At 42.7% G+C, this 21,519-nt stretch overlaps 1 protein-coding gene across 1 annotated transcript in view; it reads left to right on the forward strand.

The window, feature by feature from the left end:
• Positions 1-891: 891 nt before the first annotated feature.
• FRMPD1 (FERM and PDZ domain containing 1) overlaps positions 892-21,519 on the forward strand; it is a 27,398-nt gene continuing 6,770 nt past the window's right edge. The window contains exons 1-12 of the mRNA XM_026038074.1: positions 892-905; positions 2,022-2,126; positions 3,546-3,703; positions 5,562-5,664; positions 6,202-6,247; positions 9,033-9,140; positions 13,235-13,330; positions 16,257-16,382; positions 17,529-17,648; positions 17,975-18,111; positions 19,620-19,746; positions 20,456-20,551. Of these exons, the coding sequence (XP_025893859.1) occupies positions 2,026-2,126; positions 3,546-3,703; positions 5,562-5,664; positions 6,202-6,247; positions 9,033-9,140; positions 13,235-13,330; positions 16,257-16,382; positions 17,529-17,648; positions 17,975-18,111; positions 19,620-19,746; positions 20,456-20,551 (1,218 nt within the window). The 5' untranslated portion in view covers positions 892-905; positions 2,022-2,025. The remainder of the gene's footprint in view (positions 906-2,021; positions 2,127-3,545; positions 3,704-5,561; positions 5,665-6,201; positions 6,248-9,032; positions 9,141-13,234; positions 13,331-16,256; positions 16,383-17,528; positions 17,649-17,974; positions 18,112-19,619; positions 19,747-20,455; positions 20,552-21,519) is intronic.

Consider the following 21,519-nt stretch of genomic DNA (forward strand, 5'->3'; position numbering starts at 1 on the left):
GGCAGCACAGCCCTCCGGAGTGTCGGCYACTCCACCCAGCTTGGTGTCATCTGCAAACTTGCTCAGGGGTGTCTGTTTTCTGTCTGTTGCCACATTGTCAGACAGTGAAACTGGCCAGAAAGACTTGCTGGAAGGGGAGGAGAGAGCAGTCAACAAATGTTGGGTATTTMGCATGGGTGTGATGAGTTGGGAGGATGCTGAAGGAAACAGGTCATATTCATGTTCRGACAAAATGTTTCAAGTCTCTTTACTGGCACACTCATACCATTTCTTTTATACCTTAAGCAGCAGTGATGATAATTTATCAGTATTTCTATTACAGCAGAGTTCAYGCAACAGACCTGCAGCCCTCTGTCCTACCCACAGTTCCACTGACCCAAAGAATGTCCCCAKCACACTGAACTTACTGTCCAAGAGGTAAACCAAGAGAAAGAAGCTGAGGATCTACCAATATTACAGGCTGAGAAGAAGGCAAAAAACACRACAGGTGAATAGAATAATTCCATTTTCTTGGCACTATTTCAGTATCTGAGGGTTGGATTCTTCACGACATTATGTAGCTACAGACATATTTTCTGTTCAGGTTCAGCTGCTGCCGGCAGTTTGTGCCAGCGTTTGAAGAAGTACTGTGTGACTATGGATTTATGCATCTTGGAAGGCACAGTTTTAAAGTAGCAGATTAGCTGGTTTGGTAGACCAYACCTCACATCTTCAGTTTGGGATTTGGAAGCAGATGTAGCCTTTGCATCTTCACAGGAAATACAATTTTTGGATATGATTAAATCAAGATGAATTAACCAAGTCTGAGACAAATACTTCCAATGCCATGGTTCTTCAGTTCTGTAGGATTAAACAAAAATTGAACAATATCAGTGCCTGTCAAAAGCAACAGGTATATGCACAGGGTAAGTGACTRTTTTCATATTGCTCAACCACGTCATGTGAAGAATGTAAAAATGACATAATGTTTTAAGATCTCAAAATGTGGGCTGATGGCCTTATAATTTACAGAGAGAAATTAAAAAAGACAAGAAGACTATTTTTATAGAAATAGTGCTTGAAAAAGCAATACAGATATGTGTGATGAAGTTGACTCTTTGAAAGCCCACTGTCTTTCTAGAGCTAGTGTGATAAAATTTTTACATTGTAAAAAGTAGTGCTTGACAGCAATATCCTTAAATTTTTGTTATAGGCCATTTAGAGTGGAAAGGTCTCTGTTTTTCAAGCCAGTCCTCACTGTCATGTATTTTTCACTTACTGCCTGAACTGCAAATGTTGTTGAGATGTATGTGCCACTTGCTGTAGTTATGTAGTTGGTAAGATTACTACTTGCTTTAGTTGCCCAGGTATGAACTGYTGAGGTGGTAATACATATGGAAGTAACATGTTTAATAAATAACAGAATCATTGTAGTGCTGACAGTCAATGGAAAACGTGTGTCCAATTTGAATCAATGTACTCAGAAGGTAGTTCCAAACTTATCATGGAGAGATCATGGGCCAAAGGGGAGAGAGGCTCTCCTATGATTAAGGGAACTGACTTTGTTTTGCTGAGAAATTGTAAAAAAAAAAGAGAGCAATTACCCCAACTATTCCATGTTGTTCTAATTCAGAGTAGCAATCAGTAACTGGACAAGGCAAAAGTACTAGCTGGATTTTTTTCTTTCTTTCTTTCTTTCTTTCTTTCTTTCTTTCTTTCTTTCTTTCTTTCTTTCTTTCTTTCTTTCTTTCTTTCTTTCTTTCTTTCTTTCTTTCTTTCTTTCTTTCTTTCTTTCTTTCTTTCTTTCTTTCTTTCTTTCTTTCTTTCTTTCTTTCTTTCTTTATTTTTGCCATTGGAGACTTTGTTGTTGTTGTTGTTGTTGTTGTTGTTTTTGTTGTTGTTTTTGTTGTTGTTTTTGTTGTTGTTTTTGTTTTTGTTTTTGTTTTTTACCAGAAATTCTGGATTGATCTTAGGAACTGGGCTTAATATCTGGTCCATAATTTGTAAGTCTTCTCTCTTTCTGTGATTTCTGTCACTTTCAGGCAAATGGAGCATTTGGAGACTAACTTACTCCAGACACGCAAAGCACGTGGCATAGAACAAATGGTAGCAAAATGGCTCCATCGCTCTCGGAGTAGTGCATCCAGGTAAACATGAGCTTTGTGAGGGGAACACACTCACAACACACAGGGATGGCCCCTGATTAGAGGCTGCACAAGCTTGCTTCCAGTGGACACAGGCAATCACAGGCTGCTGATCTCACTCATTCTTTCAATTGTTCTTGAGAAATGTTTGTTGTACTGCTGCCTTCTCTAGAAAACTGKTTTTTTTAAAGCAATCCCCTGAAGTTTACAGTGGGCCAAATGTTCTTCTCKTGCACATGGGATTTTATTTCTCTCTATGGGCTGCCACTGGTCAGTGTTTTAAGGGCCAGACTGTGTTACACTTAAAAGGGGGAAGAGCACTGCTCAATGTCTTGGTCCATGGCTGCTTGCCTTTCCTAAAATCCATTTTCAAAATTCTGCTGTTAGCAATAGAAATTGCATTTAAAACCTAGGATACATCCATTTAGTGTGGGCTGTCTGTTGCCTGTTCCTATGAATGCCAAAGTGTTCGAGCTCTTTCAAGCATTACCTGGAATAATCAGCCTGAAGTGTCTGATTTAGCAGGTTAAGTCATCCCACACTCTGAAAAGAACATGAATCTTGTGTTGGTTATTTCTTACTAAAATCACTATTTTACTATTTTGATCACAGAAGACTTCTTACCATCTTTTGCTGCACAATGCAATTGCTTTTTCTTTGTGCTTTTAAATCTCTAGTTTCTTTGTCAAATGCTAAATTTGCTGCTCCGTAGGATGGACAATTACATTTTAAAGTTTCCAGCAGACTCAAACAGCACACTATTCAATCAGAAAAAAAATACAATGGAAATGCTACTGGCAGCCAGCTGACAGACTTCAATCTACAAAGCCACCTATGTGTTTACCCCTTASTCTGTCACCTGAATCCCTGTTGAAATCGACATATGTTCTTTTAACTAACTTCTSAGCAATCTTGAGTCATGGATGGAAGAGCAGCACAGGACTGGCCTTCCTCTAGTGTACAAGGAGTGTCAGGCAAGATGAAGTGCATTAGTGAGGCAGAAAATGAGATGTGTTGGGAACCATCTAAGTTTTTCTGCATTTTTCAGGCATGACCTCTTTCTTCTTGGGGCACTGACTTGGGAGCTACAGTTGTCATGTGGCATACAGGTCATACATACAGGTCAGGGATTGCTCCTGAGAGGGCCTGCAGTTCTCCCACCATGCAACCACACTGAGGTGGCTTGGGAAACTGCAGCTCCAGCATGTCTTGGATCTAGTTATTTAACTTGTTTGACTTCTTAGGCATTCACTGAGGAGCACTGCAGACCTGCTCAGTATGGATCTGCGTGCAGATATCCCAATGACTAATCTATCCTTGTATTGGCACAGCCAGTTGAAAGGAAGGTGTAGGATTTCTCAAACCCTTTGAAGAGTATTTCCTGCCTGAGTCTTAACTAATCACCAGCTTCTTGTCTCACAGAGGGAGAGGATCTGTGGCAGATATCCCCAGCGATGGGGGTGGCCAGCCTGCTAGCCGTGTCAAACTCGAAGTTACGATATACAAGGATTTGGTCCACCATCACTACGGCTTTGAGGTTTGCCCAGACCTTCCCCTCACAGTTGCCTCTGTCACTGCAGGTAGGCATCTTTCCCTCTCCTTACAACAGCCTGTGTGTCAGCATATGTGGCCTGAAGTGTTCCAGATGATGTTTGTGATGGACTTCACCTGTTCGGTTATGGCTCTCCCAGACCATGTGGAATGTGGCAATCAGCAGGCGTGTGTTCCAGTTTCCCCATGCAGATTCCCTGTCCTTATCTGCTGCGTACTTAGCAAAGCTGCCCCAGCATGTTCTCTCTTCTTTCACAGTATTCTTTAGTGAAATTTAACCTTGATTTCCCCTTCATCACAAGTGAGATGTGTCACTAAATTAGCACAGAGTATAGAGATCTAATAAAAACGGTAAGGGAGCTTTTCTGTTATGCTTTCTTTCCTAATCAGAAATTTTGGATATATTATTAAAACTGAGGTGCAGCAAATGTCTTTTTTGTTTTTATGACTTTTTTTTTGTTTATTTGTTTTTGTGCTGTGACAGCTAAAGGTTGAAAGCCTTGTGTTCAATTCCAAGCAATTTCCTCTGTGTTCTGCATTTCACATATGTGACTTGTGTTATGGTTTCCCTGAGTGACAGGTGCAAGTCTCATACTTGGCAAGCCAGATTAAATGCTCTGCCTCACGCACCAGGCAGGCAGTGACAGATCTGGGGTTCACATTCACAGAAACCTATTTCTCAGACAAGAGGATCACCTGCTTCTTAGCTCCATAGCTTCTCCAGCTCCTGTTCTTCTAGGTATCAAAGCTCTGAAACCTTCTTTCTCACTGGTTGTGTATTCTCACAGCAGTGCATGTGTTTAACAAAACCTTCTCACTTCTGTCAAGACTACAGGAAAAGTCTGAGTCACAAGGGGGATGTGTGACAGAAATTCAACCCACATCTTCCAAGGTCTAGCAGAGAGCATTGATATAAATCCTTAGCACTTGCTGATAGCATCATACTTTTGCTTTTGTGTCTAATGTGGCACAATGTGGTGAAACTTTGGAATCTCTTTMATGGTACAGAATGTGCAAAGGAGTGTTATGTTATAATAGCTGTCCAGGAGCTCAAGAGAACTTCTTGGSCACAGAGTTTGCAGGCAGTTCTGCAGAGCTAACTCTTTAGCTCTGAAGGACAAGGAATCGGCAAGGACAGATGGAAAAGTGAAAATCTGTGTTCATCCCATGCTGCCCTTCCCTCACTGTAGAGGCACAGTCCAAAATGGTTTGGGAACTTCAGTATCTTAACAACAGCTCTGGTCAGTAAGAACTTGGAAGTGAAGTTGCAGCTTTGGTGAGGGGAATCCTCCTTGTTGTGGGCATTCTCAGGGAAGGAGGGGGAAGCTAAGTCTAGTTTGTCTATAGATTCATCTATATCGCCAACAGAGTCAGAGAGCAATTATATGCTTTAAGCCTCTAATTTATCTATTCTGCTTAATTCTTATCATAGCTTCAGTGCAGTTTTGACCCACTATAACTTTTGTCTCTGAAGTACTACTAATACCTACRCCTGGGGACCACCATGGTCCAGGGTTTGTCCCGACCAAGTAGCTGGCTCCCTCCACCTCAAGGTTTTCTGTGTTGGCTTCAGACTATTACAACAGTGTGCTGCTGGGCTACAACTGGGGGAAAAATAATGTACAAAAAATAATTTAATGAGGTATAGAAGCACCACATGAAGCCAGAGAAGAGCCAAGGCTATGTGGTATGGACACAGCCAACATGTATCAGCTAATTCCAGGGCCAAAAATCCATATTTCACCATCTTGAAGAASTTGCTGAAGCAAGCACAAACCATGTGGTAACAGGATCTTTTCAGATCATAGAGCAATCAGGCATCTCAAATGGCAAGACCTCTGTTTGCTGTATGTCTGTCATGACTAACATTCTGCCGATCTTCAACAGGGAGCACAGCTGATGGAAAGCTGCTGCCAGGTGATCAGATCCTTCTGATAAACACTACAGCTGTGGAAGATATTTCTATTGAGCGTGCAGCTTCTCTCATCAGGTATGGTCCTTTGAGAAACTAGGGTGCTATGACAGGGATGAGGTAGTGAAAGAACTGAGAGGAAAAGATACAGGAGCAAAGTTTCACCAGTGATTGTGAAGGTATTTGACAGAGTGCAGTCTTGAATAGTTATGTGAAGAAAAGCTTTATCACACAGGAATAWCTCCCCTTTCAACTTTGGGGTCCTGCCTAACCTCAACCTTGCAGGCTAGGCTTAGGCAGTTGTATATTTTGGCAACTGAATGTCACTTAAGTCGCAGAGACACAAGTTCACTGTGTAAATCGAATGGCACATGTAGTGTTCCTGAAATGATGCTTGGTAGGTTGTAGGCTCTCACAGCAGGATCCATAGATTTATTTGCCCAGATTGTGCTTTCGTTACTGGATATCGTGGGTTGCATCCTGCCTGACTATGCTTCTTCCTTCACAGTGAATGCTCTTGTGCTCAAGGCCTTGTTAATTCCATCTATTAGAAAAACTGGAAAGGAAGGATCAAGTGCCGCTAAACTTGGCTGACTGCATCTTTCTCTATTACAGGGAGTCTGGAGAAAAGCTCCTCCTAACTGTTCTGCGCTGTACATCGGTAATTTGTTTTTCTTTGCCATTATCATTAGCACTGCTTGCTGTTCTGTGGTCTTGGTCATTGTTAACAGAGCAATGTCCACCAAATGAAGGTCTGGAGATGGGGAGACCGAATCTGAGTGTAAGACACAAGGGGACAACCCAAACATTCAAAGAGTTCTTCAGTAACTGCAAAGGGCCTTCTGTCTTTGCAGATAAACAAATCTTTTGAGGGGTCTTGGGGGAAAATGCCTGCATTGGCTTTCCTCACAGCTCCTCTGGACACTGAGGCTAGAAGCGTTTGTAAAGTCCTGACTTGTGGCTGATATTGCCTCTGATAAACTGCAGCTAGTAAACTGCAGCTCTAAGCCTCATGGTAGCCCTGCAGTCCTGGAATGGTAGGCAGTACATCTATGAGTTGTGTTTTCATACCTGTCCATCCAGAGATGGGGAGGTCTATGAGCCTGACACAGTGTGTTGGGGGCCAGAGATGCTCCTAAGGGCTGAGGAAGTTAAGGTCTGCATTGATAGGGGCTAGTTTTCAAGAGCAAGCCGTCCTGAGGATTTGTACCTCATTGCAGAGCAGGTTTCCTGACAAAATTGCTGAGTATGTTCTCCACATGCTATGGATCTTGTACAAGTCTATTGGGATATACCTGAAGCAGGCTGGCCTCACTCTGCCAATGAGAAAGGCAGTAGGCTTGGGTGCTGGTGCAGCATTCTCTCAAGCTGCTTGAAACMTTTGAGGTTTGACTTCTTAAATTTCTCTTTTTTGTTGTTGTTTTTTGATTCAGTGAATCTGGGATCTGGCTGTGCTAGCTTGCTTTGTTACTCTGCTTTGTTGTCCTTGGGTGAGAGATCATCTACAACTACTTTCTCCCTGTAATTCTTGCTCTTCTACCTCTCTCCTGGATCAACAAAATTGCTTGTGCTGGCTGCGTTTTCCTCCCTCCACCCCACTGGGAAAAGAATCAAAGTTTTAATAGGAAGCTKCAGAGCTGATTGGACAACCTCTCTAGCAGAAGAATACTTGGAAGGGATGTTCTCCCAATATAATGTGTTTAGCCATATGGATTCCTATRGGTATTTAATTGAGCTGCAAAGCAAAGGCAAAATTGGGTTTGTGTGCGTTTTGGCTTCTTATAATGTATGGCCTGAGAAGGATTTTATTTTCCTCTAGGGAAATGTTTGGGGACTGTGTCTTGTTTAATTGTTTGGAGTTTTATTCTTAGAAACATAAAGAAAGATGGTTCTCCTTCAGAAGACCTCATGAAGTTCAGGGATGATGTCAGGAGGTTTCTTGTTCGTTGAAGATGTAGTAAGGAAGAGAAACAACTCTTAAAAATATCTTTTCCTGCCTAAAGTATCCCAGGTTTTGAAACTCAATAGATGTGCACAAAGYCAAAGTAACCAGAAGCTTTACACTTGAAGCAAACTCAGTAAATAGGGACTTAATCTGACATCTGTGGTATAGCATGTCAAATGCCAGTCTTGCCAGTGTTTAGTCTGTCTCTGGAAATTAAGGGAAAAAGGAATGAGGGGGACAATATCTGAATGTCAGCAAAAAGGTTAAAAATGCAACAAAGAAAAGAGATTTGGAAAGCCCTTGAGAGGCCTTYGTATATTTTTGAGAGGCAAATGGAGCACAAACCCATTTTTGTTTTTTCCTTTGCAGGTCACTTTAAGGACACCTCAAATACAGTCAGGCTGATCTTGGCTTTAAGGTTGGCTCTTGCCCCATTCTGAAGGCATCAGGGATTAGAGCTGAGAGGTAATGCCTCCCATTGATGGATATCAAACCTTTTGCCAGAGCTGCTTTGACTGACCTAGAAAGGTTGTCCCAAGCTTTGGTCCTCTTCCACAAGAGCCTTAGGGATGTAACAAAACCCATCAGATTCCAGAATTATTTGTTGGCTGGGAATTCATGCCTGCCTCTCTTACCCCTTGCTTTCCAAATAGTTTTGGAGCAAGATGATTCTGCRGCAGGTTGAGTGGCACCGGAGCCTGTGGAATAGTGCAGGAATTGCTCCACATGAAAATCATTTCTGGTGATACTGAGAAACATCTCTTTCCCTGGTGGCTTCTGCTGAGGGAATCTCATACTCTGCAAGGAGCCATTTGGGCACAAAGACTCAGTGGCTTCTAGATTGTTCTGTGAGCTTGGTGGGGCCCTTCTTAATGGTAAAGCTGTGGCTATGTGACAACAATACTACAAAGTCAGACTGGCTTTTTTTCCCTTCAAAAGCTTTCTTAAATATTTTTAAGGTGATAGAATGCTCGAGAAACTCCCRCTGGGCTGGAAATGGTTGCACACATTGATACGTACATATGGTAGGTTGGAGAGGGCTTTTCTGGTCCATGGCTTCCAGGCAGTCTGCCTACATAGGTCTATAGTGTTTAGTCCCACTACAAGCAAGCCATTGGTGGTTTAGCATTGAGTCCTTCTGCAGGATCTTTGTTTCGTTGCAAGAATTGAGAAGATGGCCAGATGCACCAAATAGTTAACACTATTTAGGTGAAATGAGGAGTGTGCAYGATACATGTTATACCTGTGTCCATTTATTACAAACCTGGGTTTAGGTTCAGAAACCATCTACTATCTAGGTAAGTCGAAGAACCTGTAGCACACCTGAATTTCCCAAGAAAATAAGAAACTCAACATCACCTATTTCTCTCAGCATGAGGCACTATGGTATAAGCAGCTTTGGCATGGGTGGTGATCACTTTGTGCCTGCATCACGGGCTTTTGCCTCATACATAAGCTGCAGGAAACTGAGCAGACAACACTATACTGCTGTTTTTTTCAGGGCGGGCCTAAGTCATCATTTCTCACTGCAGAAAAGAGGGCAAAGTTGAAAACAAACCCTGTGAAAGTGCGGTTTGCAGAGGAGGTGCTGGTCAATGGACACTCTCAGGTCAGTGGAGCACCTTTGCTGGTGGGAAGTTTGGGACCACATCTCTGGGTGAAACAGCTCACCCCTTTGGAGAGATTCCAGACTGGGTTGGCATGGCTGGGACCTACAGAACAGTGACACCCACACTGTATTAKCGTATCCTGAGTATGTATTCAAGCATCTTGTATTGACCTTCTTCCCAAGTTTCTTTTGTGATCAGTGGGGAATCACTGGCATCTCAAGAGGTCTTATTCCTTACCGTGGGGTTTTTAATTCTATTTTATTTTCTTAGACTAATAAAAAATACCTCCAGATACTTCYTATGTCCTTTTGCCATCATATAATCTTTGCCCGAGTATTACCCAACTGTGCTACTGCTGCCAGGGCACAGAATAATCATCTCCTGTGGTGCTGATCTTGTCATAGTAAGCCTAGATGGAAGTTTTGGTACAAGTTTTGTACAACATCCTAAAGATTAGGATTAGGAAGAGGTGAATGCTGTTGTCTGTGACATTATTTTTTTTTCACTGCCAAAGCAGCTGAGGCATCTCCTCCTGGCCCTGGGCAATGGTTGTTTGGTGCTAGCCAGTTTGCTTGGCTGTTAAATTTGTCACAAGAAGTTTTCTAGATGATAGGGTGACTTGCTGCCTCATTGTGTTTCCTGTCCTTGCAGAGGACTACACAGCATATTCATAGCTGCCTATATGATAGACCACGTGTAGTCTGTGTCAACTTGTCCTGRTGTGAAGCAAGAACGTGGCTCACTGCAAGCTTATTGCAAAGTTTCTAGTGCTGTAACAGATAAACTACCCAGATGTGGTTTTTCCTTAGCCAGAAAATGACAAGCAGTGGGAATACTTATCCTTAAATGGAAGATACACTTTAAATATTTTCCATCTATACAGCTCAGTAGTTCAGTGTGAACTGAGATGAGCTGGGCATCTGACAATTTTTCTCTTTTCCCCTTCTGAATAAGAAGATAAATGTCCAAACTTCCCCTGCCTCATSCTCTGCTTTTAAGTGCTGTTCAGTATTCATTTGTGACCTGATTAAATTCTGCTTCTTTGCATTTAGCAATGTAATGAAGCAGTCACTAGGCCCTGTCCTTCTTCTCTTCTCGGCTGTCCTATTTCGGCTGTACTGAGCTTTTCTGACCTAGCCCAGGCAATGCATTCCTCCACGGGATACATTTGATTGCTCTCCTCCTCTCACCCTGCAGAAAAGCAGAGGTGAAGCTGGAGATGCTCTGGATGTCTCTGGCATGTTAGACAGGCAGAGTTCGAATGCCTTGACATTCATGTCTGACTCTAGGCAGAATCCCTCCTTCTTTTTTGGCCCTCTTTCAAGAGTATGAGAGGAAGGTGTCGCTTCTGTCACAGTTGCCATTAAGATTTCTAGACTCAAGGATCCTTTCCTCTCTGCCAGCTGTTGCCAGCTGTGCTAGTGCTACCACAAAGTTTTGCTCATTTTTGGAATGTGTTCAGATCCCAGCAATCTTAATGCATGGTAATCTTAATGCAGTCCTAGCTGAGTGCTGCTCTAGCTGGGCCACCCTTCTTGGCATAGAAGCCACATGTCGGACTCTTCATATAGCTGAAAGATATGAAACATAGGTCACAGATCTCAYACAGACAAGAAAGAAGAAAAGAGGGTCCTGAGTGGTTCATGGGTAGGGATGACTGTGAGAGGGTTTGAGCTAATCTGGTCTTGGTATTGTCAGATCTGAAGTGCTGAAAATGCCAGCAGTTTTTGGTTCTTCTGATACTTGAGGGTTCACACTGGCCTCTGTTTGTGAGTTCCCGTGAAGCTGTTGGAGTTATAGTTTAGGCACCAGTGTTGCCGAGGAAAGTGCGACGGGGAAGACTCCGCTAGTGCATGGAAGTCTCCAGTTTGTGCCATTCTACTGAGTACCAGGTAAGACTCAACAGCTCCAGCAGCTGGATCACTAAGAAGGGACTTCCAGACGGAAAGTTGTACTCTGCTTTTCCTACAGAGCCTCTATCAATATTCTGCTGAGCCATGTCATCAATTCCTTGCAAGTACAGAGGAGGAACACAGTCTACCTAGTTTCATGTGCAAATAGTGAGAGCACAGAGGTAAGAGAAATCCAATAAAGTGGATTTGTCCACAGACAGGTCCCACACGTGTCACCTCCCTTTACACCAACTGGATACAGCCTCTGATTTGTACAGTAAAATACTAGAACAAAAAGAAGAGTAAGCATGTTTGTTGTGTATTTACCTCATCTTTCTGGAAAATCAATATTCACCACAGACAGCAGCTACTCTGCATGTGCTCCTCCCTTCAGACAGAGAAGATGGATGCATTAAGGCACAAAGAGTGGATATTGTGGCACTGAAAACTGCAGAGTCTCCTATTTCAGTAAATGTACAACTCCTGTCATCTTAATGAAGCATTGCTAAATGAGCTCTGTGACCTTTGGAAGGAGCCAAAAAGCTGCATTCTACAGATGAAATCTGAAACTCCAGTTTGAGAGCATAAATTGTTGATGAGCCCCAAAGCTATCAAGCCTCTGCTTTCTGGCCCAAACTTGGTTTGTTGCCRTATAGTTGAATGATATGCAGGAGACACATTTCTCAGGATCATCAGATCAATGTCAACAGCATACTGTTAGGAACTGTGGAGCAATCTCTAATCTGGTGTGATTCAACCTTGCATCCGACAAGACTGGAGTGGTATCMGTGATTAAGACATATCAGAAGCATCAAAATTCATTCATAATAATCTGTCAGAGCCTTCACCAAATGGATCAGACTGTCAATTTGATCTGATCAGGAAAGTTGTGTTATTAAATTTTCTGTAATTTGAAAAATTCTCTATATAAAGTTCAGCAGTGTGCTGGCTGAACAAAACAGATGAGCCATGTTCATATGATAACCTACTGGAGTTACCAAAGGAGATGAGCATCAGTTGTTGAACAGCATCACTTCTCAATAACTGATGGTGGACCTAAAGTTTGTTAAAGACATGATCTGTTTAGACTACTTCACATAAAGGAAGTGGAGTTTGAGTTCAGCTGTAGTGACAGTGGTGGTTCATTTCTCTCAGTCAGAGAGGGAGGTAAGGAAAAGGGGAAAAAAGGCASAAGACACAAATAGTACTTTTGTTATGTTCAGTTCTAGTACTTCCAAGGCATGTGCAGTCTCCATCAATAGAGACAAAGGTCATGTGATTTATAAGGTTTCACAGCAGGTGAAACAGATAAAGCATGAATTCATCTTAGAACTGCCACTCTCAGCCTTAAGACTGTCATGAAAGTAGAAAAAATAATGTGTTGATTCAAGATCAGTAAAGAGAGACATGAATAATTATTTTCAGAGCAGAGGAGTTTCAGCACTTTCCAGCACTGCGCAACAATAAGAACAAGACTGAAACAAAGAAGAGGGAAGTCAGAAACAATCTTTACTAAGAAAGAAGCTGGTGAGCTCAAGGATGAAATTTGAAGGCACAATACAGAAGGACAGAGGCCAAGTTCCCAGATTCTCCTCTGGCTGAGGACACTCAAGGTGGTTTCATTATGATGGTCATTGCCTTTCCTAATGCTTTCGAGATRTGTCTCAAGAAACTTCAGTGACATCATCTGTTACTCACAAAAATCAGAAATCTTAAGAGTATCCTGAAGAAAAATACTCCTTCATCCATGTTTCCCTCATGCACAAGGTGTGTTTATGGTAGCACAGAGAGCTTGCATATCTCTTCAGAGAAGACACTGCTGCTACTAGTGGGTGTCAGTGCGAAGGTTTGCATTGTCTGATTTCCAACAATGGGAARGTATCTTTTCTGTAAGTCCTTACTGCTCTTCTGGAGGTCAGCAGAGATGATGGCTTTTGATAACATGCCATGTGGGCGTTGGACAGTGGACCATGCAGTACACTTATTGATCTGAGAGTAGGTTTTTTTGGAATTGGTTACAATCTCTTTCCCTTGTCTCATACTAAGTGAGAATCACTGAATAAAGATGCCCTAAATAAGGTTTTAACATCAGAGAAAGATTTGCATTTGTTTCAAGATATTCTGTGTCAGATGGAGCAGTCTGACTTTCAGAAGTCTCAAAGCTCTGGGGATTAATTAGGACCTTTGCTTTTGTTGCACAGGGGAATTCTCTTCTTTGTATGCCCAATGTCCTCAAGGTGTACTTGGAAAATGGGCAGACGAAGGCTTTCAGGTTTGAGAGGAGCACTACTGTGAAGGTAATGATGCTTGGTTGTTTGTATTTGTTCCTAAAATGTCTACAAAGGTGTACAAGCAGCAGAACTTACAAAGACTTGTTCACAGATTAGCCGGTGACATTTATGGCCACTACTCACAGAATCACAGAATGGTTGAGGTTGGAAGGGACCTCTAGAGATCATCTAGTCCAAMCYSCTGCTCCAGCAGGGAAACCCAGAGCACAGGGCACAGGGTGGCATCTAGGCAGGTTTTGAAGACCTCCAGAGAAGGAGACTCCACAGCCTCCCTGGGCAGCCTGTGCCAGGGCTCTGTCACCCTAACAGTAAARAAGTTCTTCCTCACATGGAGATGGAACTTCCTGTGTGTCAACTTACACCCATTGCCCCTTGTCCTATCACTAGACATCACTGAGAAGAGCTTGGCCCTTTCCTCCCTACATTCACCCTTTGGGTACTTATACATATTAATCAGATCCCATCTCAGTCTTCTCTTCTCCAGAGAAAACTGSTCCAACTCATTCGGTCTCTCCTTATACAATAGATGTTCCMTTCCAATATTCCATAATCAATAAAGATTAATCATCTTTATTGCCCTCTGCTGGACCATCTTTAGAAGATCCACATCCCTCTTGCACTGGGGAGCCCAGAACTGCACACAAGTGAGCGTGTACTCAGTGAGCTGGATTTTTCCTTGCCTTTCCTGCAATGGCAGCATTGCTCTGTGTTTTTCTTTTTCTTCCTGGCAACATTCATAGAACCTGCAGGAACCTTCCTGTGAAACTATTACAACTTTGTGAAGAGTAACTTGTGAAGAGCTTTGTGAAGAGCTTGTGATGCTGGACAGCAGTAAGTCTTGGAAGGGAGTTGGCAAACCATCAGTGGGCCACACAGACTTTTTATTTCCTAGAAAATTACAGGACAGCGTATTCAGAAGCAGGTTGTTTAACATGGCACTGACAATGTGCACCCCTTAAGGGGAGAACACATTTCCTGGCCTGCAATGTGGAGGGCGGAGACCAGGTTTGGAGGGAGTTCAGCAAGTGCATTAGTACCAGTTGTTCCTTAAAGCTTCTCTTTATGTCCCACCCTCATTTCTGCATGAGTGAAAGCAGGTCCTTCTGGGATATCAAACTGAATATCTGAGTAATGATGAAAAGCAGTACCATGTCCTTAGGATCAGTTGTGCTTGAAGGCATCACAAAGAAGCAACCATTATTCTCTTCAAAATATAAATTGCTGCTCTCCAGAGCAATTAATCTAGCACTTTCTTTCATAATTGTTGCATTTAGAAAAAGGCCTACAAGCTGTGAGGTTTTCTAGCCTAGTCTGCAGAGCTGCTCAGTGTTTCTGTTGTAGTTGATGGGATTTGCTTGTGCATGGCAGTTGGAGGCCATCATTTCTTTAAATACCTGCTGTCCTGCAGTGGTGCAGTTAGTATGGGAGAGGCAAGTGATGGACAGATATAGCATCAAGGAGGCAAAACAAGGGGATCTTACTTACAATCTATTGATTACTGTCCTCAAAAAGTACAGATGATCTAAATTTCACAAAGCTGTATGGTCTTTCATGCAATTAAGTCCCTACCAACCTTGTGAGAATCAGTTGCTAGAGAGAGAAAATGAAAACAATAAAATAAAAGGAGGCAGTAGACAAGTGAGATTTGAATGTCCTTTTACAAGGGCTTAATTGCTAAAAAATGGTTTTGATATCCACAATTGACTTGAGTTATCCACTTCTATTCTGGAACAAATATTTTCWTACAAGAGTTGAGTGAAACTTTTACCAGCTCCCCTCAGAGATGTATTTGAATGGGTAAGCACTGAGATAGGTGTTTTCAGAACTTTCTCTCCTATTTGAAAGATCCCTAGTGAAAATTGAAATAAATATTTTCACAGATATGAGGCTCGAGTGAATCAAGGCAATTCTATTTTAGTTTGTACTCAGTCGAGCCTTATGTAATGTTTTGTGCTTAACAATAGCAACTAATCATTATTTCCGTAATTATTAATATTATGATGGAATTCTGTCATACAACTGGATACCTTATCAAGTTTGGAAATACATTTACTGACAACTGTGCTCTCAAATTCTTCCCTTTTTGGTTGCGAGAGAAGAATATTTTTCACCAGTTCTTTTTAGTTTGTTTGAATGCAACACCAGTAAAAACCATAAAGAACTATAAAGATTAAAGTCTACAGGGCTAAACTCTTCACTATGAAAGGGTTGGACTTGATGATCTTGCAGCTCTTTTCCACACGTAATGATTCTGTGATATTGTGATTCTATGACGTGGCTCTAAGAAATGGATTTGATGTCTGCTATAACTTGGAGCTTTGCATCTCACTAYACTGTTATCACAAGGCCCAATATATCTCCCTAGCCTTTTTGACCTACTGAAAAATATATTTTCCTCCCTTGATTTACAGTTCCCAAGCTCCTGCACAGTTGTATCAGCTCTGCCCCTTGTCCCTTACTCACTGGTTATAGCCAGTGTACATGGGTATTTTTGCCTTTATGATGACTGACTAGAGGGCATATACATCTCCTATTTGGACATCCTGCTGGGCTAACTGCCAACCTTGTGTCTGACATCACAAAGAGATTGGCATTCTCTGTATCTCTTTTTTTGATAAGCTTTCAAGCTTTGTCTAAGCATGAGACCTCAATGATCTGTTTAGCTCTGTGCTTTCAAAATCTCTCAGGGAAGAGACAAATGCAATGTAATTATGTAGACATTGATTCCTTGTGAAATAGCAGTAAAATAGAAACCCTCATTGCTGTGCTGCAGAAGCCTGTTGCCTGGATTGAGCTATTTCTCAAGCATTTGCCAATGGCAGGCTGGCATCAAGGGCAGCTTTATTAGCATCCAGATTCATGCAGTGCCCTAACAATGCTCAGCAACTGTGTTTAAATTGCATTTGTTTGCTTGCATGTCTTGCCTTCCTAGGACATTGTTCTCACCTTGAAGGAGAAGCTCTCCATCCGGAGCATAGCACACTTCGCCTTAGCCTTGGAGGAGCAGTATAATATTGCTAAGATCTACCTGCTTCACGATGATGAGCTCATTGAGCAGGTGAGGAGAGCGCCCCAAAGCAATTGCACTCGTGCAAGGGGTCCCAGAGTGAGCTGGCTTGGTGCCCCTCCTGCKTCAGCAAGTGATAGAGCTCAGCCTGCAGACATCACGAGAGACACAAAATGAAAAGGACTTGACTAGACGTGCCCTGAAGAACAGGGAGCTATCAAATACCTGCAGAGGACAATGTTAGAAGTAGTGAATCCTGCTAGGACACTGCAGCTTATCTACAGAGATGCTGTCTTCTCTCTGCCTGTCATATATATTAAAACTTCATTAAGCAGAGTTCATTGAGAGAGCAGAGCTCATTAAGCAGAGCTCACCAGAGCTCACTCAGCTTGCAGAGCCTACTGAGCAATACTTACAAGCTGGTATTGCTTGACAGAGTAATGCAATGAAGGACCAGTGTTCTTTGTGCCAGCTATTAGATAGGCTCATCTGCAGAGGAGTGTTTGCGACAGCCTTAAAATAACTGTGTATCACCCCAAAAACCTGCTCAGATCTAACCTTGTGTTTGTGTCGTAACTGCTGTGCTAGTGATTCTGGGCCGTTCTAGTTAGTGACATTGAGTCACTAATTAACAGTGTCTATACTTTTGATACTGTTCTGATGCACAGAGGTTTTGTAGCTAACAGCCTCCATCAAACTGTCCAAGAAACACAACAGTTCAAGAATTTCTGCCTAGTTTCTCCTGATGAGCTTGTTCCTGTTTTGCCTAAAATAAAATGTGCTGAAGTATTATGTAGTGGCCTTAGCGTTGTATTGATATTGTGATGATGTTAAAAGTGTCTGTTCTGGGCTACTGTATCTTCTGATTGAAGTTAAAATCAGAGAAGACTATATGGCCTTGAACCATCTGTTATGGTTACGCTACAAGTACATAAGATCAATGGATACTTAATGGATTCATGGATATTTAATGAAGTTTATACTGCTAAAGGACTCCCTCTCTATCTATCACAGAGAGAAAATGGAAAAAAAAAAAAAAAAAACAACATCAGCAAAGAAGCATTAGCAATGCCCCCTTGTGCTTGCTAATCTGCAGCCATGCCAGATAGTAGCAGCTGTGAATAGTCCATATGAGTTGATAAGAGAAAAATTCATCAGTTACTATGATATGATGCTGTTTGAGTTTGTTCATTGCAGGTGGTCCAGAAAAGAGAATCCCATGACTGCCGGTGCCTCTTCAGAGTGTGCTTCATCCCAAAGGATCCCTTAGACCTCCTTCAGGAAGACCCAGTTGCCTTTGAGTATCTTTATCTGCAGGTGACATTAATGTGTCCCTTGATTCAAGACCTCTTCTTAACCAAGATCACATGTCCACTTTAAAGCAAGGCATAGTTTCTGCCAGTTTTGTTAAGTGAATGTAAAATACTGAGCATTTAAGAATGGATGACTTGGGTTTAACTTACATTTAATTCTTAATGAAATCTATTTGCACGTTTGGCCTGTTATGATGATTGTTATTTCAATGGTATAGAAATGAGTTCAGAAGCACCCTTTATTTTACTTGTAATACTCATTTTGGAGGTCTCACCTTGATTTTTCTTTGAGCTCCTATTGCTGTGCTCTCTCTGTTTTATCTGTTCTAGAGCTGCAGTGATGTGCTTCAGGAAAGGTTTGCTGTGGAAATGAAATGCAGCATGGCATTACGTCTAGCTGCTCTGCACATACAGGAAAGAATCTACACTTGTGCTCAGCCACAGAAAATGTCCTTGAAATACATTGAGTAAGTGTATTGTAACTGGACCAAGCAAAAGAAAGTCAGTCAAAAATGGTATTTGCTCTGCATTTCCCCAGTGTTTAGCATGGAGCAGGAGATTCTCTTTGGCCCAAAGAGATTACAGACTCTTAGTCATGACAAACACACACACACAGAATATTTAAGGTTGGAAGGGACCTCTASAGATCATCTAGTCCAACCTTCCTGCTCAAGCAGGCACACCTASAGCATGTGGCACAGGGTGGCATCCAGGCGGGTTTTGAAGACCTCCAGAGTAGGAGACTCCACAACCTCCCTGGGCAGCCTGTTCCACTGCTCTGTCACCCTMACAGTAAAGAAGTTGCTCCTCACCTGGAGACGGAACTTCTTRTGCTTCAGCTTGTGGCCMTTACCCCTCGTCCTATCGCTGGCCACCAGTGAGAACAGCTTGTCCCCTTCCTCCCTGCATTCTCCCTTCCTGAACTTATACATRTTAATCAKATCCCCTCTGAGCCGTCTCTTCTCCAGAGAAAACAGGCCCAGCTCACTCAGCCTCTCTTCATACGAGAGATGTTCCATTCCCTTAATCATCCTGGTTGCCCTTCTCTGGACCCTCTCCAGAAGCTCCACGTCCCTCCTATCCTGGGGTGCCCAGAACTGCACCCAATGCTCCAGGTGCGGCCTCACCAGAGCTGAATAGAGGGGCAGAATCACCTCCCTTGACCTGCTGGCAACACTCCTCCTGATGCAAACCTTTCAGGATAAGGAAGAATTTCTTTACTGTGAGGATGACAGAGCCCTGAAACAGGCTGCCCAGAGAGGTKGTGGAGTCTCCTCCTCCAGAGATCTTCCCAACCCACCTGACTGCAACCAGGTGCCTCGTGCTCTGGGTGTCCCTGCTGGAGCAGGGGGTTGGACTAGATGATCTCTAGAGGTCCCTTTCAACCTCACCCSTTCTGTGATTCTGTGGTAAAGCAGCTGCACAAGCCTCCTTATCTCTATCATTCCTTTAGAAYTGCTTGGATAATATGGACAGTATATCTAATTACAGTGCAATTGTTGGGACTGAAGTAATGATAAAGAAAAAAAAGCCATACCACACATGCACTGCACTGCATATCATACTGTCAGATCACAGCTGACCTGAGCAACAAGCCTGCTTTAAAATGGGTCACTCATTAGGTAACAGGTATTTGTTGCTGCAGTGCTGACATGAAGTTCATATTTTGTTCTCTGCATGCCAAAGACAGACAGAACCGTCGTTCTGACCAAGTTGTCTTCCATATGAGCATGTGAAAATGGACATTCTGCAGAGTCCTCCATACGCATCTCCTAACCAGATGCAGGGAGAACTTGAGCAAGACAGTCATGTTGCAGGAGACTTCAGAACAATCCCCCTGCACCCTGGYATTCAGTACTCCCTGAGCCAGAGGTCCTGCCCCATCCATGACAGACTTATCTTCTGCAAGTTCTGTCCTGATTGAGAGGCAGCACAGCTCGAACTGCCTTCACTCTTTTCCTCATCTTTCTGGCAGGAAGGACTGGGGCATTGAAAACTTCATTTCACCAACTTTGCTTCGAAACATGAGAGGCAAAGATATCAAGAGAGCTATCAGCTACCACATGAAGCGGAACCAGGTCCTGCTTGATCCTCGGCAGAAGGTAGTGCACAGGATATAGCTTTGCGGTTCTTCTGAGGTGCCAGAAGCACATTTCAGGTCCAGAGACAAGGTTTCTTTCCTGTGTGGGTCTCATTTCTACATGATCATTCRCTTTCCTCTGTCTATTCCTCTTCTATTTTTTCTACAACTCTTCTACAACTGCCTGAAAGGAGGCAGTGAGGTGGGAGTCAATCTCTACGTCAGGGTAACTACCAATAGAAAAGAGGAAATGGCCTCAAGTTGCACCAGGGGAGGTTCAGGTTAGATATTAGGAAGAATTTCTACACAGAAGAGTCATGAAGCATTGGAAGAGGCTTCCCAGGGAAGTGGTGGAGTCTCTGTCCCTAGCAGCGCTCAAGAAACGTCTAGATGAGGCCCTTAGGGACATGGTTTAGCCAGATGGTGTTGAGGGTTGGACTCAGTGATCTCGAAGTTCTTTCCARCAATCAGGATTCTGTGATTSTGTGATTCTRTGATTTTCCTAAAGCTCCACACTCCCTAATTTCCATGTGTACTGCGAGTTACTGCAGTTTGTTTGTGAGGTTGCCAGACAGTCAATGCTACAGTGCATGACAGTCATATACAAATCTAGTGCATATCTGAGCTAAAACAGATCCTGTATGAAAATAACCTTTCTGATTCTTCTAGCCTACATCATACATGGTAAACACTATGTTTCTAAACAATTTTTCTTCTTTTGCAAAACTAAGCATATGCTTGCAGCAGTCCAAATGCGTCTGAGCTACCTACAGATACTGGGAGACCTGAAGATGTACAGTGGGAAGACCTTTAATGCTACTCTGATGGTATGAGTGCTGTTTTTCTATCTTACTGGCTTTTCTTAAAAGTATCTTATGCATCTTAATACTTGTTCTGTGCATCTCTCACAGCTAGAAAGATTAGGCACTTGAAGCTATTTTAACCCTTTTTCATCTGTGGGTAAAGATCATTTCTAGACCAAAAGCCAAACCTGTGTAAAGCCGAAATGTCTAAATATTTGTCTAAATTGATTGTCGATGCAACCTAGCTAGCAAACTCTTAGCTAGATCTTCTCTCCCATCTTTGCTGTAATGCGTATAGAAAATGTAACCTTAGCTCTGCTGAGGCTGTTTCAACGAGCTCCGGTCATGCTAGTGGTACTTCATATTGAGAGAGCATCTTAAGTACTGATCATGCTCCCAGCTAGGTTAGTTCTGCATATCTCCTCTGAAGTCAATAACATAGCAGCTTACCTAATAATTACTTTCTAATTAAAATATGTGKATCTTATTTCTCAGGTGAGTTCTGTCCATATTTTGTATGTTTTAAAGGACTTCAGACATCTCAGAGTGTTTTAAAACTATTGGGAAAAGATATGGACATAGCCTCAGCAGCCAGTTCAGACCAAAATGCCTCCCTTTGTAGTACTGGCAAAAGGAGGGAAGCAGAGAAGGGCAGAGTTGCTCCAGGACCAGCTTCAATCTGAGGAGATTTCCAACTCAAATCACTCTTCTCGGTGGTGGCTAGTGATAGGACAAGGGGTAATGGATATAAGTTGAAACCCAGGCAGTTCTATCTCCATGTGAGGAAGGACTTCTTCACTGTGAAGGTGACAGAGCCCTGGMACAGGCTGCCCAGGGAGGCTGTGGAGTCTCCTTCTCTGGAGATCTTCAAAACCCGCCATCCAGCCAGCCACCCTGTCCCATGTTCTCCAGGTCCCTACTGGAGGAGGGGGATTGGACTGGATGATCTCTAGGGGTCCCTTCCAACCTCAACCATTCTGGGATTCTGGGAT

This window comes from Nothoprocta perdicaria, unplaced genomic scaffold (genome assembly GCF_003342845.1).
Source record: "Nothoprocta perdicaria isolate Ctin4 unplaced genomic scaffold, notPer1 scaffold_200, whole genome shotgun sequence".
Taxonomy (NCBI): Eukaryota; Metazoa; Chordata; class Aves; order Tinamiformes; family Tinamidae; genus Nothoprocta; species Nothoprocta perdicaria.